We start from the raw sequence: 19,871 nt of genomic DNA, 5'->3' as shown, positions 1-19,871 counted from the left end.
TTTACTTTACAGCTAATGTGTTCAAGTATAAAGCCGATATTTCACATGTAACCTCGTTAGACTCAAAAAATTAGGATTTTTTTTTTATTGTGGAATCAAAAGGTATCTGCACTTTAAATGTAACCTATCGAAACAAAGGGTTTTTATTGGCTATGTTAGACAATACATTTAACATTAGGGGGTAGTCTTGGTATCTCAATTCGATACTTGAAATATCGGTTTTATGGAAGGAGGGGAGATGTCTGTATAATAATGATCAAATGTTTTTTTCTTAGTATTTCTATTAATATCAATCTATTCCCCTTTTTATGGGTACAATATAATATAATAAAATATAAGCACAATGATAGACTGCATTTATGTTGTTAATATATACATGATATTTGTGCATAATTATTATGTCTTATATTTAAATAAGATAATACTATATAATATTATATACATATTAAATAATGTAATTTTTTTTTTCAATTTTACATTTTTTTCTTAAAACTAACAAACGTAATTTTTTTTAACTTTAAAACTTTTTCAATGTAATTTATCAAAAATACCATTTAAGGACGTGACTTAAAAATCGATAAACATGTTATCAAAATTTGAAAATAAACATATATCCGATCAAAATATTCAAGACTTTTTTTGTGTGGTAAATATTGTATAAATCAACTACAAGTATTAGTAATTTGTGTTAGTGATACTATTGTAAAAATAATTTTAAAAATAAAAATAATCCGTTTCATGAATTACTGTTTAATAATAAATACCGTCATCTGTCTACATATTAAACCAGTCATGAAAAAATGTAAATATAGTTTACTTGGCTGGAAGTCGAAGTTTGTTTTCCTACTATATTCCTATTATAACAAGTCCTATGTTTGCTAAGTCAGAACTTCTGGCCAAGTAAACTAAATTTACATTTTTTCATGACTAGTTTAATATGTAGACAGATTTTTATTTGTTGGCAACGATGATGGTTGTTGATTTTGTTGGTTGTAGTAAACCACAGGAGGAATTTTGATAAAAGGTCGTTTTGTGGTGGAAAATAAATAAATAGAAATAATGATACAACACAAAATGGAAAGAAGCAATATAGTATATACCCCCTCCACTTTTTAATTCAAAGATAACCGCCAGAATTTTCCCAGTATATTATTGTTCATTCTTAAATTCATTATTTATACAACTTTCTTCGTTCCAGTAACATGAAATAAGTTTGAAACAATATATAGTTTTCAATAACTACAAAAGCTTGTATTTTTACTTAAATTTTTTTTAAAATTATTTTCTCAAACATAAAATTTGTAATTTTACTGTATTTTATTTATTTTCTCATTGTGTGTACACTTATTTAAATTCCTTAATTTCTGTGTTGTATTGAAAAACCATTCATGTACGGAACTCTGCGATTTTCAGTGTTGTGTATTTGATAGTTAAACTAGACTGTCGAGTAAGTATTTTTAAGTAAAATATTCACATTAATAGTAATGACTTAACCATTTGAGGTTTTTAAAATTTGTTTTCATAAAAAAGAAATGTCCATTCTAATATTTAAAGATCAGCTCGATTTTGAAGAAGAATTTTTACAAAAAAAAAAAGTTATTTTATTTTTAAATTTGTTTGTCTGTTGAACTTTCGAATTTATTTCGGTTTTAGGAGTAAATTAACGGACATATGATTTTTCTGTCAGAAAATAATTTTTATAAATTAATTACCATAAAAAAAAGGTGAAAATCAAAAATTCTGTTATCCTTTGACATACAAAATTATCTATATAGACAATAACGACGTGTAGGACTTTTATTGTGATGTCTGTCATGAAAAGTAAAACTGGGCTAAATCTTGCTGAAAAGAATTTGCCAATATTCTATCGTCCAGCTCTACCTACAGCGAATATCAATTTACAGTTGTTAGTGTTAAACAAAATCCAAAAATCTGGATAAAAGCCCTTATATTATTATAATTGTTTCGATCACAACCTATTTTATTAAATTTATGTAATATGTTATACGAAAAAAATTATATAAAATAAGATATCCGACGTAGGCAAGAGCACTAGAAAGGCTATTCGATTTGTACAAGCTTCTCATATAAATTTAGACGATTATAAATATGGAATTACGGGAAAGCCTAATATTGCAATGTAGTTTCCTATCCGTTTTATTTTCATTCGGTGATATCAGCTTCGGTGCGGATTTGAAGTACCTAGTTTACTGGTTTATATTTTATCACAATGTAATGAACCATACAGAAGCGGATATCTCATGTCAAGTGGAAATGTTAATAATATATATAATATTATATAGTTTCCAAGTTCAGGGCATGAAGGCAGATGGAGTGTAGTATTATTTTTATCTGTGCGCACTTCCCCTCCCGTTCTTACTTTTTAACTCTTATAACTTTAAAAATAGTGATTCAAAACTGGTTATCATCCAATCAATATTTTTAGTAAAATATTCTTAATTTAAAAAGTTAATAAAATATGTACGTTACCATTTAAGTTTCAAAAATTTCCATCAAAAAAATTAATTTTGGAACATACAACGTGGAAAATAGAGATCACATAATAAAAAAAAATTATATTTTTAATTGTAAAATAATATACGCTGAATGTAAACCGCAATTGTATTTATTTTTTTTTTTATATTATTAGATCTGAATGAAAAACATGAGACATTTATCCCAGGTCACTATACTATGGTTTTTGGCATCGGCAAGTTTAGTAACGTGTACGTCGATATCGAGTCTATTTAGTGAGTATAAGTTTCAACATAGATTGTGTATTTTTAAGTTAATAAAACGTTTATAAAATGTTGTCTATATCCTTATCACGTAAACACAATTTATTGTATAAATCGGCCTACCTACCGAATAAATCAGTTACGCGATAAGTACAAACACAATAGTAAAATTATAATCACACATGGTAGATGGTTTTATTTATGAGGTTTTTATTAGTCACATAGATAGTTGAGTTCCTGCTAAGAATATCTGATTATTATTCTAATAACATTTTTATTATTATAGTTAAAAGTATTTTATTTTGTAATAATTTTTAGCTTATTGGTATATGTGTGCTACATAACTAAATAGTATTCAACAAAAAAATAGCACGTTTAACCGAAATAAATACTGTAAAATTAACAAAAATCAAACTTTAGACACTACTAATAATTAGTAGTGTCTAAATAAATAAATAAATAACTAATTATTAGTAAGTACTACATGTTTTAATGGAAGCCGCTACCGTGGCAATAAAGTAATACTGATGTACAATAATTATTCGCGTACCAAAAAGTCAACGCTATATGTCACACGTTCGAGAGTTGAAATCCCATTGACCTTCGTTAAAAATTACACAAGTCACGACGTATATAATATATATTACTGTCGCTTAGTCCTTAAATACGACAACTGATAACTCCAGTTTATCGTCATTTTTATTCTAGCAATATACACAATACTACTATCAGTTATCCATTGCAAAATACACTATGATTCATTTTTCTGAAATAATAAAACAATTTGGTAGTATGTATGCAAAATGCAATTATGTGTGTGTAAAATTAAAAAAAAAATAAATAAAGATACGTTAAACTGTTTACTTGTTGTAAAAGGGATCGTTGAGAGTGAGTTCGGATATCCTTGGGAGGAAACTATCCGGAGATGGCATAATGGGAGGCATCTAGTATGCATCGAAAATTAATTGTAGATGCGACTTATTTTTTTTTTCGTACCTACTTGTTATAAAATTATGACCAAACTAAATAGAGTTAAGGGGAGGGGGGGTGGTTAATTGTAAACGATTAGGGCAAATGTAAATGCAATTTATTTTATTCAAAGAACCAACAATGTTCGTATTCAGTGGCACAAGCCCGGATTAAGACCTCCTCAAGGGGCCCAGGGACCGACATTTAGTTGTGGGCCCCCATCAATGAATAACAAAACATTTTGTTCTATTTCATGCTTGAACATTACAATATTAGTCACGTTGACGTACACATAACTTTATAAAATAACACTGTTAAAAATTAATATTAGGTACCGTCAAACGGGCCAACTTGGGGCATTATGGGTAAAAAAATATACATTAAAATATAATATATTTGACCAATGCCCCAAATTACCCATAATGTCCCATGTTGGCCCGTTTAACGGTACCATTGATCAATTAATATCTGTTTCATAAATACCTGTTAAAGCATTGAGTTTAAGGCTTGTTAAATATACATACATACATTTAATCAATAATATTACAAATTTTAAATTTAAAGTAGAGTTAAAACATGTGTTACTCAAAATCAAAAAAATTATATATTAATTCTTATTTTTTAATTCTTAAGTTTTATTAATTTATAATAAGACGTATTATCATCTTTTATAAAAAAAAATGTTTTACATAAAATATATTTATGCTGTTATGTCTCCGACAAAAGCAATAAAAAACTTTAAAAAAATATATATACAAATTATCACTTGAAAAACTACAGGCCCTTTATATATGTGGGCCCCGGAGACCTAGTCCTCCCTTAATCCGGCCCTGCAGTGGCGGTGTACATTCAACTTTCTAGCAGAAGAGGAATTTAGGGATTTAATTTTTAAATGACACATTAATATATTGAAGGGCTTCTCATGACGTGTTTATAATTAATTATGCCTATTGGCTATTTTAGTATTGTTTTTTTTGTTTGTTTCTGGGGGGCGGGGGGGGGGAATGGACAAGCTGATCTTTAATTTGATGCTTATCTTTCGACAATAACCAAAAATGTAGTTATTGAGTTCTTTCGTATGACGGTAGTTAAGTTTTAGAGTGTTCGAAAGGCAACTTTAAATGTCTAATAGCAGTTTACATGTTTTGTTTATCTATAAAAATAAAATTATCTAATGAAAATAATAATGTCGGGTCGATACTTGAAAAACGATTTTGAATGAATATTTTTTAAGTTATTAGCAAGTGGGAAATTATAATTTATTTGAGTTTCGGTTGAGCCTAGGCAACTACACGGAACATCTCAAATCTAATACAATACAAAATATTTACATTTTTTAATAAAACATTACGTAACCTAAATGAGCAGGTAATAACTCAGTGTAAGCCAATAACAAATAGCGGTGCCATATAACTCTATTCATAAACAATCTAGATTAGAATATAGTTTGTGGCACCGTATAACTTTAACTCATTTAGGTTACGTAATTTTTAATATACATATTATTTATACATATATGGATTATGGTTTATAATCTTTTTGATAGTGGCAAGGGCTTGGTGTTCCGTCATGTTAAATTTGGATTTTTGGTTTGTGTATTTTCTGCATTCGGTAATAATTTGTGTTTTATTGTGATATATATATATATGCATGTCTCGTATTTTCTCGCTATATCTTTGGTATTTCGATCACTATGTGTATGTACGACGGACTCATTCATTTTTAGATAATGACTATGTGACCATTTGTTTGACTTAATTTATTGTCCTTCAATTCTATGCCATTGTATTATGATTGTTTCTTATACATATTTACATATGTATATTAAGTTTTTGCGGTTGCCTAGGTTCAACCAAAGCTCAAATACAAAATAAATAATAGCCACGCCATTCCCAAATTGCTAATAACTTAAAAAATATTCATTCAAAAACGTTTTTTGAGTATCGATACGGCATTATTTTCATTAGGTGATTTTACTTTTATAGATAAACAAAATATGTAGATTGCTATTTGACTTTTTATGTTGCCTTTTTAAACACTCTAAAACTTAACTACCGTCATACGAAAGAACATAATAACTTCATTTTTGTCCATAATCAACTTGTCTATCATAACAACCAAATAAAACAACTATAAAAGCTTCTTAAAAGCCAAAGAAACTATAAACTTGATATTATAAATTAATATTACTAACTACGTATACTTTATTTAATATGATAAAGATTTTTTAAGAAACACAATTATTTCATAGAAAAATGTACTGTAAATATGAATTTTTTGAACTCCTATATATTTCTAATTTATATAGTATACGGGCAAACTTATTGCGACTAGTAATTTTTTTTAACACAAAAATACAGTACTTATATACTTAAGTTGAAATTCAAAAAACTAGATTGTTTTTCTCTCAGATCAATTTATATACCAGGTACTCTTTAAAATCGATCCACCGTCCAACTAAAAATGTTAGTTAACTGACGATATTCAGTTTAAGTCTAAAAAATAGTACTTTAAAGTCGAAAGTAAAAATTAGTAATTTTATATAGGGGTTTCCCTCTATGGGAGAAGACTGCAAGAGTAAACTTTTTCCACTTTTACTCCTTTGTATTACCAATTAGATACTATTTTTTGATCTTTGAATTGCTGATGGAGTAAATCGGTCCTGTAGAAATAAAAGTCACGGTATACCTATGTATAGACAAAAATGAAATCACAGTATTGCAACATTATCATCAAAACCTTTGAAAATGTGGTATTTCTGCATAACATAAACTTTATCATGCTATGACTTATATTGTGTATCTATTAGCATTATTTATCATAGTTACCACCTAATTATTTTGTCACCAAAACTTTTGAACCTGTTTAATTTTTAATTTTTTTGATTTGAGCGGTGCTAAACTGAAACAAAGTCTATCAAATTTCGATTTGCCGTGCCTATAATTTAAAAAACTTGTTTATTAAGCTTAATTGGGTAACATGAGTTTGCTCGATTTTGCCTATAGGAGTAAAATTGTCTGGAGTTGTCGTTATATTGTCTAGCTCCATAAAACACATTAAACATAAATACATTATGTACGAATTACGATATACTTGTAATGCTGAAAAAAACTAGTCCCAGTTGAATGCGACACAAATTAATAACGTCAAAACTTTTTTTTTTAGATGTAAATTCTGAAACACAGTTATGCGCCCCAACCGAATTTTATTGTTCAGAAAAATGTATAAGTAGTTCAAAAAGGTGTGATGGGGTTTCTGATTGTCCTGACGGCGCAGACGAGTCGAACTGCGGTATGCAAATTTAATAAATATACATTTGTATATTTGTACCTGTAAATTATCTATGTTGACTACATTTGTTTGTAACTTTTGCTTCAGAATCGATCAAATGTTTAGCACCCGATTACTACAAATGTGCAAATAACAAATGTATATCCAGTTTATTTGTTTGTGACAAAGAAAACGATTGCGGGGACGATTCAGACGAGGCTCATTGTCATAATGTAAGTAAACTTTTTTTTCTTTTTTAATTTCTACATTGTACATAAACAATTGTCCTAGTCCTAGCTAAGTACTAAGTACCTATTTAAATAGGTAGTTTTCAAAGCGTAATTTAGTTTTTTGGTACGTAGACAATTTAACTAAATTTTCAACTATGAATAATTTACTAAACATTTTTACTAGCGGATAATCAGTTTTGAATTTGGATCAAATTAAATAAATTACAGATTTCCTGCCTGAGGACCATCATCGGAGCCTTAAGAGTAACTCCTTCTCCTGCTATTGAATAGGAAAGCTCCTGCCCTCCCTTCAACGAAGGTGTCGGTGGCTTGCCGGCAAGTTTTTACTCAAAGCTCTTGCTATCACATAACTCTTCTATTTTCAATACTTTTCTCCCTCTACACTCTATATGGTGGTACACCTCCAAATCTCTTCCCGTCCTTTCGATTGTCGCACACTCCTTGTCAAATTTCAGATTTTTTATTTCCCATTCACCTATCCTTCCTATTTATGAAACCTCCTACGAATCCATTCTGTTTGAAGCCAACGTTCATGTTGACAATTATCCTTTATTTTTTCTTACTCATGTTTTAAAATCAATGTCTTCCTCTGATGTTAATTCCCTATTTATGAACCTTGTTAACGATAGCTTCAGCAATCACACAGTCGTCTATACAGACGGTTCTATTACTCCTCTTTCTGCAGGGTTTTCTTTCTTCATTCCTGAATTGCATATTTCTTTTTCTAATAATCTTCCTCCTTCGTCTTTCTCTTTTACTTCTGAGTGTTATGCCATTTTTGAATCTCTTAACTTAATTTCTACTCTCCCTCCTGGTCAATTTTTAATAGCCACTGATTCTATGTCTTGTCTTCTTGCATTAAAATTCAATCCTTTTAAATCTCACATCTCCCCCTTAATTTTCAAAATTAAAAAGGTTCTCTTCCTCTTACATTGCGCTAATTATGATATTCAGCTTACTTGGATACCTGGGCACTGTGGCATCCAAGGTAATGAATTTGCTGACCAATTAGCAAAATCCACTGCATCTTTAATATCCCCATCCCTATCCAAACTCCCTTGGTCCGATTTCATTCCGTTCCTACGTAAGCACTTTATTTCTCTTTGGTCTCTTCTCTGGTCCACTTTACCTCCCAACTTTGCCAATAAACATAAAGCTATTGTTCCCAACATTCCTCGCGAGCCATGGTTCACCAATCTCACTTTGCCTAGAAGTGCGATTGTTCATTTCTGTCGATTAAGGTTCGGCCATTCCCTTTTTTACCTGCTCATGCTTAAAAATTATCCCTAAATGATTCTCCTCACTGTACTCTTCATACCGAAGAAGCCATTTGTAATCTCACTCATATTTTGTTTGAGTGTCCTGCTCTCATCTGTAGACGCTCCTTCTTTTTCCGTTTCTTACACATTCATAATATTCCTGCAACCTTAAATTCCATACTTTCTACCACAAATGTTTTTATAATTAATTATGTCATTTCTTTTATTTTTGAGGCTGGCTTTGCAATTTAATTAATCTATTACTTATTATTTTTTGTTTTTGTTTCTCTTGTAAATACGTTCTTGAGCTCTCTGTATATATAAAAATTTTTCGAAATAAGTTGTAAACGCAAAATTTCATAATAATAAAAAAATCAGTTTTGAAAAATTTGTTTATTTACTCGGACTAACGCGTTTTATTTAAATAACAAATAACAATTGTAGCCATTCCAGTAAGATTTTCAGAAACACTTGGTGTGCAGAAAGTTCAACAACTCTTTCCCTCAATAGTTATGTCATCTTTTTGACTTATCTCGCTTTTCTTATGCAATACGACTATGACGGCTTTATAGTATAACTAATTGTGTGTATATTTAAAGAGAGCTCCTACAAAACCGTGCACGTCCGGAGAGTTTAAATGCTCAAATGGCGCTTGTATTCCTTCGGTTTGGCATTGTGATGGACACGTGGACTGTGACGATGGTAGTGACGAAGACATGGAAAAATGCAGAGAAAAAGTAAAACACAACAAGTTAAATTGTGTATGAATGTCAACTACATAATTTAATTTTTTTATTTTATAGGTTTTGTGCACGGAAGGATTTTTATGTAAAAATTTACACTGCGTGTCGAACTTTTGGCGATGTGACAAAAAAGATGACTGTGGAGACGGTTCAGACGAAATTGATTGCGGTAAACATTAATATAAAAAAAAAAATTGTATTGTTTTTAATTGAATATTTTCCATACTTTTTTTTTACAGAATTAAGAATTATCGATCCCGATCAGTGTTTGCAAGCCAATAGGAATTTTTTATGTCACGACCGAAAAAAATGTCTTAATGTGGATAATGTCTGTAATGGCGCAAGTGATTGTTTGGATGAATCGGACGAAGGAGGAATATGCAATAACACCATTGGTACTGGCTTACCATTTAAAAAAACTATTGATTAAATATACACATTTTCTTATTTAACTTATATATCAGTATATTTTAAAACACATTATCTTATTATTAATGTTACCTACCTTTACAATCGTGTTTCACATTAGGTAACATCCAAAGACTATAGTGTTTCATTTTATAGACATAAACAAATTATTTATCTTAATAGATGCTGCAAACAACAATATTAGGTTTGCGTACACATATTTTAACAAAAAAAGCCAGTACAGTAGGGTTGGGGCATAGTGGGGACCGAGAGGTCACAGGTCTACAGGAATTATTATAACTGAAAGTGATAAAATCACTTTAAATTAACACTTCAATGACAATTTTGTGCTAAATGTACAATTTGTTGGTGTTTTCTACATTTTGAAGGGGAAGGGATGAAATTGTTGGTCCGATACAGTACCCTACAGGTATGATTTCTGATCTATAGAGTTGCTACACAAAAATATCGGTTCAGTATCTTAGAAGATATCGTGGGTACTAACCCAAAAATAAAAAAACACATCATTGTAAACACAATCACCTTCTCATCTCCGCATCGAAGCTAAAACTAAAAACTTTATAATTAAATTTTTTTTAAATAACAAATAAAAATTAATTTCGAAGCTCCGTATCTAGGCTAAAAAATTACCTTCTAAAATTCAATTTACAATCAATATAAAATCACCAACATAACGATCTAAAATTTACTGATTTTTTGATTTTTTAGCATTAGAAAAAGATTGTAAAGAGGCCAATTGTTCCGGTGTTTATGAATGCTTAAGAAAACCACACGGCGTAATGTGCGTTTGCCCAAAAGGAACCAATTCTATAAATGGCACTTGCATAGGTAATTGTGAATATTATTCTCTTCTTCGCCTAATCCTATGAAAATGTCGACGTCCAGCCAAATATTTTTTATATAAACCTATATACTTGGCTAGTTTTGTAATATTTTCCTTTCACTTTAGATAGCGTCTTTCAGCTATCGGCCATCAGCTAAAACACCATCGTTGCCTCTTTCCTCCTCATTTTATTCTACTCGCCACTCTTCAGTTCCTCCATTTACTATATTTTTCTGATGCTTCGTCTTTCCCTATTTAACTGCTTTGCACACAATATCGTCTCTTATTTAATTGTCAAAACACAAATTGAAGACTATAAATACTTATTCTTGTTTTTATTTTGATATAGATATTAACGAATGTGAAGAATTTGGCATGTGTGATCAATACTGCTTAAATTCATACGGCACTAACGTATGCACTTGTGATCCAGATTATGAACTTAAGGACAACCATACATGTAAAATTAGAGGTAAACTTTGTAAAATATTGTAACGTTTTCAAATGTGTTTGATGTATTGATACAAATGATAATTTAATATTTTCACATAGGCGAAGAACCAGTTTTAGTGTATTCGTCGCTGCGACAGATTAAATCGTTGAATTTAGCGACAAATAAAAATATTGTGCTTGTAGACAAATTGCAACATGCAACCGGAGTCGCCGTAGACGGGGAAAATCTTTATTGGACTATTATTTACGATGGATCACAAGCTTTAGTCAGATCTAATAAAAATGAAGATAGAAGGCCCGAAATAATCGTCACCTCGGGTATACTTTCTAGAATATTTTGTTTTTCGATCAAACTTAGAGTTAATCACTAACACAATGTGTTTTTATGTTAAATCTATAGGATTGGGAACACCCGAAAATCTTGCCATAGACAGCATGACGCACAATTTGTACTTCACCGATGCCAAAAAGAAACACATTGGCGTTTGCAGCAGTGATGGAACGACATGCACAGTTCTTCATAATAAAGACATAGACAAGCCACGAGCCATTGCAGTGTCACCATCTGATGGGTAATACATTAACTTTTTCTTGACAGTATTTATTCATGTCTTCTTCGCCTCGTCCATATTAACCACTAAAATAAGCAGGTGTTCCTCGGCTTTAGTGGTTCGCCACGAAGGGATCCCCTACGACCGCGGACCGACACTAAAATAAGCAGTAGAAATAAAATAATTAAAAAATATAAATCAACATTTTTCGATCACATCTTAATTTTTAATCTTTCTATTCAATAATCTACAAACCATCGCACTTAAATTCATCCATTATTTTACATAAATTATCACACATTATTCTCCAAGTTCTATTTTTTAAACCATTTATTTCTAATTTGTTCGTTGATTTGGTTTAACTCCTAAGTTAGGAGTCCTTATACATTTGTACTTCCATCTTATCATTTATTTTTTATAGTATCCATATATTTTGTGTTTATCTCTTTTCCAGTTACATGTATTGGTCTGATTGGGGAGAAAAACCAATGATTGCACGTTCCGGTATGGATGGTTCTCAGCCAGCACCATTTGTAACTCATGATATACACTGGCCGAACGGCATTCATGTCGATTATTTGGGAAAGAGAATTTATTGGGTGGACGCTAAAATGCAAATAATCGAATCTATTAAACTAGATGCGACTGACCGAAGGGTAAATATTACCGACAGCCGCAAGACTGATTTAAATTGGTACGAGTATAAAATGTATATTATATTTTTGGTATTTTAATTGTAAGACTGTCGTGACCGAATCCGTGGACCATCCTTTTTCGGTCATTGTTTTTGAAGACAAACTGTACTGGAGTGACTGGTCGGGAAAAGAAATCAAAGTTTGCAATAAATTTACCGGTAGAGATTGTCGGAGTGTCGTGCGTGAAGCCAAGACCAGAATTTATGGAATGCAAATTTACCACCCATCGTTGTTTAAAGCTAATGTATTACACCATACCATGCCCCCAACGTATTACAACTAGAATAATTTTTTTTCTTTTTTTCTTAGGCACACAACCCTTGCACCGATGCAAAATGCAGTGATATCTGTTTATTGGCGCCGAAGAAGAACGGCAATCACAAAGGGTACACGTGCGCATGTCCTGATGACAAATTGCTAGCTTCTGATGGACGTTTCTGTATAGATATGGGCTTTCCTGCCACGTTAATTGTCGGCACGTCAACGGGTCTTTTACAAGTTGAACACGAACATTTAGGTCGGCAAAAGACAATTGAAATACCGCTGAAAAACAAAATTCCCAGAATATCCGCCATCACGTACAACTCATTAACGGGTATTTTAATAATATTGACTAATCAAAGTTAAACATGTACATTATCCTTTATATTATTTGTAATAAATGTGAATTCAAGGGGCCATCATTATATACGATTCCAAGTCCAAGAAAATATCAATGTACGATGTATTTAAGATGAAATTATTAGATCTTGTAACATCGGAACTCGGTGTGATACATTCGTTGAAGTTTGACAACTATGGCAACAACTTATACTGGTGTGATTGGGGAAGAGGTACATTAGACGTACTGAGTCTCACTACTAAAACCCGGACGGTTCTTTTGAGCGAAGTTGACGGGTATATCCCCATTGCCGTCGCTTTAGTTCCAGATCAAGGGTAACGTATAATATTTACGCGTGCTTATAGTTATAGTTTTTACATATGTTGCTACATTAATGTGTGTTTAAAGTTACATGTTTGTGGCCATGAAATCCGAATCGCATTTACACATTGATCGAATTCATATGGATGGATACGTAAAGTCGCACGAACACATTGTGGAAATGGGGTTGATGGGAGAAGAAATGGTTCTTCATTTCGACATGACCGCAAGACGACTGTATTTTACCGATTTTAGAAATGGAATAATTGAAAGCGTCAACCAAGATGGTAAGTATTTGTTAACTTAGGACCACGAGACAGTGTAAATGAACCTGGCTAGTTCATAGCTCTAATTGTTACACTCAATTGTTTAGTTTAAATAACATAATTAATGCATTAATAAATTTATTCATATGTTGTATTTAAGGATTGGACAGAAGAATAATCAAGAATGCTGGATCCGTTTACGATCTAGTTACGTTGGGCGATGAGTTATTCTGGGTGTCGAGAGGCTTGAAGCATCTCTACTGGATGGATAAGAATGACGGTGAACAGTCATCTCGCATGTTTGAAATAGGCATGTAAAACGTTAAAATAAAAAATATTTTAATCTAATCTCTAATCTGTATTTTTTTTTTTAGATGTAGACAATTGGAAACTGGATTCAAAGTTGTGTTTAGCCGCTATGAAGGGTACCGACAAAAATATTCAACACCCGTGTCAAAAAAATAACGGTGGATGTAGTCATGTGTGCTTAGTATCTGGTAAAGGAAAGGTAAATACATTTTTTAATGAACTATTAAAACTACTATGCATAATGAATTATATCAGAATGGAATTGTTTTGATATAGACTTGTGGCTGTCCATTGGGAATGTTCCTTTCAGAAAATGGACAGAACTGTACTGCTTTAAAGCAGTGTTCCGTTGATGAATTCCGTTGCTCCACCGGTGAATGCATTTTGTCTAGATTCAGATGCGATGGTATTGTGAGTTGTCCACACGGGGACGATGAAGATGTCGTAATGTGTCAGCATTTCACTCCTAACATGTGTCCGAAAACCCAATTCTTGTGTCACGATCGCTCCAAGTGTTTAGATAAGAAGTTGTTGTGCAATAAAGTCAAGGACTGTGCTGACGGGTCCGACGAAGAAGAATGTGGCCTAAAACATAAATGCGATCCAGGTAATTTTCACTAAACCTCGGTAACAACAATAATCATTTTCGATATAATATTGTGATTTTAGAGTCGGAATTCCATTGCTCTACCGGGCAATGTATTCCACTAGGTTTTCTATGTGATGGACATCCGGATTGCGGCAATGGCGAGGACGAATTCAACTGCGAGAGCCGCACTTGTCACCATATGGAATTTAGGTGTAAATCCGGGACGTGCATCTCTGCTGGATGGGAATGCGACGGACAACCCGATTGTGCTGACGGTTCTGACGAACATAGCACTTGTCGTACGTTAATGATTATAATATACAAAGTGAATGTAATTTCAGAAAAAATGTATTTTAGTAAGAAAGCGCTCTCCATCGAGTCTTATTTTGAAGAAAAAAAAAATAATAACTTAACAATAAACTATCTTTTTGAACGTAACGATAACACGAGGTATCGCTTTCTAGTCTAATGCTCCTTTTTTTGCATCTAACATTAACACCACCTTCCAAAACCAAGAAGTCACCCAAAATTAAAGGTTTTCAAAAGTTAACTTGTATCTATTCATTCATGAGATTATTTGGTCAAGCCAATAAAACATTTGGTCCGCCTTTTTATGGGAATGAATTACAATATTGGGATTAAAACGTGTCATCTAATGATTCTAAGTGATAGGAAATACATTTTTTTTTTTTAATTACATTACATTTTTTATAGTAGTAAAAGTATTATTTATACAAATTTCTTAACATTACGTTCTGTCTATAAATTATAGACCTAAAGAAATGTAAAGCTGACCAGTATAGGTGCAGCAATGGTCGATGCATATCACATAAATTTACATGCAATGGCGAAGACGACTGTGATGATAATTCAGATGAAGATGGATGTCCTCCAGTGTATATTGGCAATTCCAAGTCAAAACCAACAAAACATTGTAATGAAAAGTACGAGTTCGAATGTGATAACATACATGGACGGTGTGTTCCAATCGAATCTAGGTGTAATGGTACTTCTGAATGTAAGAAGTTTGAAGATGAATTAAACTGTGGATGCCAAACAGAAGATTCTTTTGAATGTGACAATAAACGTTGTATATCTAAGGCATGGATGTGTGATAAATTTGATGATTGTGGCGACCAATCGGACGAAACTGCTAAAGCCTGTGAACTATCCGTGCACCGTACTGCTATATATGAAGAAGGTTGTGAAGGTTATTTATGTAAAAGTAGAGAATGTATTCCATTTTACCGAGCTTGTGATAAAAAAATCGATTGCAAAGACGGCAGTGACGAAGGATCACTATGTGGTAAGAATAATATACCATAAGCAATAATGCTTTTATTTTTCTAATTTTTGGTCAGTCGTAAATTACTACAGATTTGTTTATATAACAGGTATGGCTTGCCAAAATAGTAACTGTACTCACAAATGTCTGGAGACACCTAAAGGCGGACAATGCGTGTGTCAATACGGTTATAAGCTTTCATCCGATGGCGTAAGTTGTAAAGACATCAATGAATGTGAAAATAGGAATACGTGTGCACAGTTTTGTACCAATTCCGATGGGTCTTACGAGTGTTCTTGCTTAAACACAGACTTTATGTTACGACCAGACAAACGTTCATGCAAAGCCCTAGGTATGTCTGAATACAATTATGTTTTATTAATAATAATTGTACAAATGGTCGACTTGATACTTTCTTTTTCTTAGCCTTATCCCATGTAAATGAGACCAGCCAAATATCTCCACAAATCTCCTTACACCTCCATGATTTTATTTATCACACCCACCCATTTCTACCGTTTATCTTTATATTTAAACCCCACTACGGTTATCTTTCTAACTTGTTTAAATATTTTACTTTCGCCCTTTCTTTCGACATGCTCAAATTGTCTCATTCTGTTTTCTCTCATTTTTCATGGATAACATAATATTATTATAAATATTTAGTTGAATTTTACTTTTGTGTAGGACCAAGTATGGATTTAGTGTACTCAGTTGGGAACGAGGTTAGAAGTGTGTCTGGGGATTTGAAGGAAATCGAACAGCTTTTTGAAAGTCCCGGAGTTAAAATTTCCGGTCTCGATATCGATACGAGGAAACAGTTAATCTATTGGACTTCAGGTAATTTTGTAATTGTAATTGATTATCAATCTTGTGTAAAATTAATTAATAATTTTCTACATCGATTTAGTAGTGTGATCTAATCATGTTTGAACTATTGTAATTTTTAGACGAGGCCGGTATTTTGGTAGCTATGAATATGAAAGCAGAACATAAGGTGTACATGAAAGATTTGGTTCATCCGTCGTTAGTACGTGTTGATTGGATAACAGAAAATGTATATTTCGTAGAGAACTTCCATGACATTGTCATTTGCAATTTGAACTCAAAACGTTGTGCAATCATTTATAGTGCCAATGTCCATTGGCGAATCAGTGCTCTTGCTATAGACCCGCTGACTGGGTAAAGGCATTTTCTTTTTTATTCAAATCACTTTAAAACCACTCATTACGTTAAACGACTTGACATATTTTACAGATACATGTTTTGGGCCGAATGTAAATGGTTTATGTGGAATTCTCCAAGTTCAGTTATCAAACGGTCCGACTGTAGTGGAAACAACATTAAGACAGTGGTCGAAAAGGGATTGCTCGAAATAACTGATATAACCTTAGACTCGATTCAACAAAAGATATATTGGGTTGATATGCCTGTTCAATCCATTCACAGTGCTAACTATGATGGAAATGATGGAAAAATCGTTTATCATGCACGTGTAAATACAGCTTTGAGCTTTTTCTTATTAGATTAACATTGTTTGACCATATCATTGATATTAATTAATCTTCTAATTTTATCGTCTATATTTCAGAATGGTGGACCAAGATCGTTGTCGTTGTTCGAAGATAAACTGTATTGGACCAGTGATGCGACGGGATATTCGATATACAAATGTAAAATCTTTGCTACAACAAATGTAGAATGTGATACGGTACCCGTTCAAGTGCATGAACCTATTGGCATATTCATGATTAGTCATGCGTCCAAGCAAATAAACGGTACATATTTTATTAACAGATTTAACTAATTTAAGTAACAATTGGCTCAAAAACCTGCATAGTAATACAAAACACTTAAACAGACATTCTAATTCAAAATTACATAGACTTACTCTATACACACTTATATTTATATATGTATGACCATGTCTGAAAAATGTATTTTTTTTATTTTCCTTCCTCCCAAATTGATAGAAACCTATTTAAATAAAACAATTGTAAAACTTCAGATCACTAGCTTAATTCAGTCATTTTTTTGTGATATTGCGTAATATAATTGATGTTATTGCCTTGCCATGCCCGGATAATTTTAATACTTAGGTCTACGCCCAATCAACAAATTTTATTTAGTATTAGACTTAATGATAAATTATTAACGTTAGAATGTTTGATTTTGTTCATATCAGACTTTGGTTTTATGTATACCTTTATTATTTAGAAACGAATATGTGCAACCATGTTAAATGTGATTTCATCTGCGTTTCTGCTCATAAACATCCAATGTGCGTTTGTCCAGATGGGTCCCAAGTTGAACCATATGCAAGCTGTGAAGTAATGCTTGAATTTAATTATCTGCCTATTAAAATAATCTTATCTATAAATATATTATTATTATTATTTTTTTTTTTTTAGGATGCTGGCCATAGAAAATCACCAACGTTTGCAAACATAGGAAAAGGCAGTAATGTTTCACTGTACGCTGCGTTACTTATATCGTTATTAGTTGGACTGGGCATATTTTATTATTATATTTACCATTACAGAACGAAGCCATTTATTTCAATTCCTAGGTACATTTTTATTTTTACTATAGTAAAACCGAAAAAGTGTGTTTAAAATGTGTTTTTATTTGATAGATTTCATTTCCATAATCCATTGTCGACAGTAAACGAAATAGATACTAGAGGAGTAAATATTCAACACACCCAACTCGAACCTGGTCGACATGATTATGAAAATCCTATGAATGAGGTAAAACAAAAATTTCATCTGTATAATTATTTACTTTGTTCGGATTGGGAGTACACAAATGATAAATAAAATCATTTACCCAATATATTAACTAAAGTCATACATCTATTAACTAAATTAATATTTGTATTTGTTAACATTCTTACAAATGGTTTTAAAACTTGGATGTTTATAATTTATACTTCAGGAAAGTTTTAAAGATGTCCCCGGTGATGTAGTATTGCATTATACCGATGCCCGTTCAGTAGACAGTGGTTCTGAATCTCGTCACACATCATTATCCATTGCAGATTACAAAGAAGATCAGAAAAAAAAACTCATCGTTTTTTAAAGTAATTTATTGCCGGTTAAAACATACAAATTTCATGAGAATTCATTATTGGCAAGTTAATGTAAATTAAAACTAAAACACTATTAAAATATGTCTGTTAAAAATAGATATTAAATTTATTATATTTATAAATTAACCGTTGAACAATTTATACAGTTATATGTACCAAGTGTAAATTTTTGAAATTTTTTATTTTTTTTTTATAAATGTTTTAGTTTTATAACTTAAAAAAATTCTAAAATTTGTGATTTATTATATTCACAAAACATTTTTAGTTTTTTGCATATTATGTTGAACATAAAACTATATTTATACTAAATTATATATAATATAATATATCAATAATTGTTAATTCGAAAACACTTCAAATACTTTTTAATAAAGATCATAATATTTTTAATCATAGACCTATATGTTAATTCTTTATATTTTATCGTTTTCTCTAAAAAAAAGTATAACCGTAAACATGTTAAGTCCCCCAATTAATTGTTCATGTGTTGTGTTTTACTTTTAAGTATAGATATAAAAGTAAATTATAAAATAAACTGAATGTCAGTGTTTTACTAATAAATTTGATTTAAATTAATTTACTTTTAATGTATGTGTGTGGGTTTTTTTATTATGAAATATCTAATTTCAATAAATTTAATTATTTCTTGTAACAGAACATGATCCATTATCATATAGAGTTGTTGGTTCTATGGGTCTTTAATCATTTATTGCTCATTTTTTGTAACAGTTAGTATTATAAATAAAAAAAGGTTTTTGTTAATTTTCCAAATAGTGTAGGCCTTAAAATAAATAATATTGTTTTTTTTTACTACGTTTTATACACAGAACATCATAAAACAATTTAACTTTCAATCAATTTTAAATAGTAGAAACGATTTAAATGTTTTCTTAGTGTCTGTCTAAAGGCTTACAAACATTTTTCATTTTTTTGGAGGGTGTTACCCGTTTTTTGGCACGTTCCGAACCCTTTTGACTTAATGATTTTTACAAATTACTTTCTAATTAAAGTTTAGATTATTTTTTTTAACAACTTATACTTGAGAAATAATTGAAGAGCTGAAATCATAAGAGTAGATATTTTTTTATCTGGAGAGCAGGTTACAGAAGAAGAGTTGTATTTATGTTTAATGTATATCGTATGACTACATACATACGCAATAATAATTCTCCTTACTTTATAGAACGTCGTTATTTATATTAAAAAAACTGAAAATCGAAAGAAGCCA

General features: G+C 31.2%; 1 protein-coding gene across 1 annotated transcript; it reads left to right on the top strand.

The window, feature by feature from the left end:
* The first annotated feature begins 1,186 nt into the window (after positions 1-1,186).
* On the top strand, positions 1,187-18,816 carry LOC126846074 (vitellogenin receptor). Its single transcript, XM_050585190.1, has 30 exons — positions 1,187-1,447; positions 2,651-2,750; positions 6,873-6,998; positions 7,086-7,210; positions 9,087-9,224; positions 9,291-9,399; positions 9,470-9,625; positions 10,368-10,487; positions 10,832-10,954; positions 11,035-11,253; positions 11,336-11,507; positions 11,941-12,142; positions 12,228-12,425; positions 12,491-12,776; positions 12,856-13,117; positions 13,191-13,390; positions 13,530-13,679; positions 13,744-13,877; positions 13,955-14,285; positions 14,348-14,566; positions 15,040-15,573; positions 15,662-15,904; positions 16,240-16,392; positions 16,503-16,734; positions 16,810-17,047; positions 17,144-17,330; positions 17,770-17,882; positions 17,964-18,121; positions 18,188-18,302; positions 18,490-18,816. The coding sequence occupies exons 2-30, from the start codon at positions 2,657-2,659 to the stop codon at positions 18,631-18,633; spliced, it is 5,481 nt and encodes a 1,826-aa protein (XP_050441147.1). The 5' UTR covers positions 1,187-1,447; positions 2,651-2,656; the 3' UTR covers positions 18,634-18,816.
* Positions 18,817-19,871: the final 1,055 nt, after the last annotated feature.

Source organism: Adelges cooleyi, unplaced genomic scaffold, assembly GCF_023614345.1.
Source record: "Adelges cooleyi isolate 19-005CV unplaced genomic scaffold, UGA_ACOO_1.1 ACOO_flye_CR_arks_rails_tigmint_CR_PRNA_9, whole genome shotgun sequence".
Taxonomy (NCBI): Eukaryota; Metazoa; Arthropoda; class Insecta; order Hemiptera; family Adelgidae; genus Adelges; species Adelges cooleyi.
The sequence above is the reverse complement of the archived record's forward strand: the minus strand, read 5'-3'. Positions and strand labels throughout refer to the sequence as shown.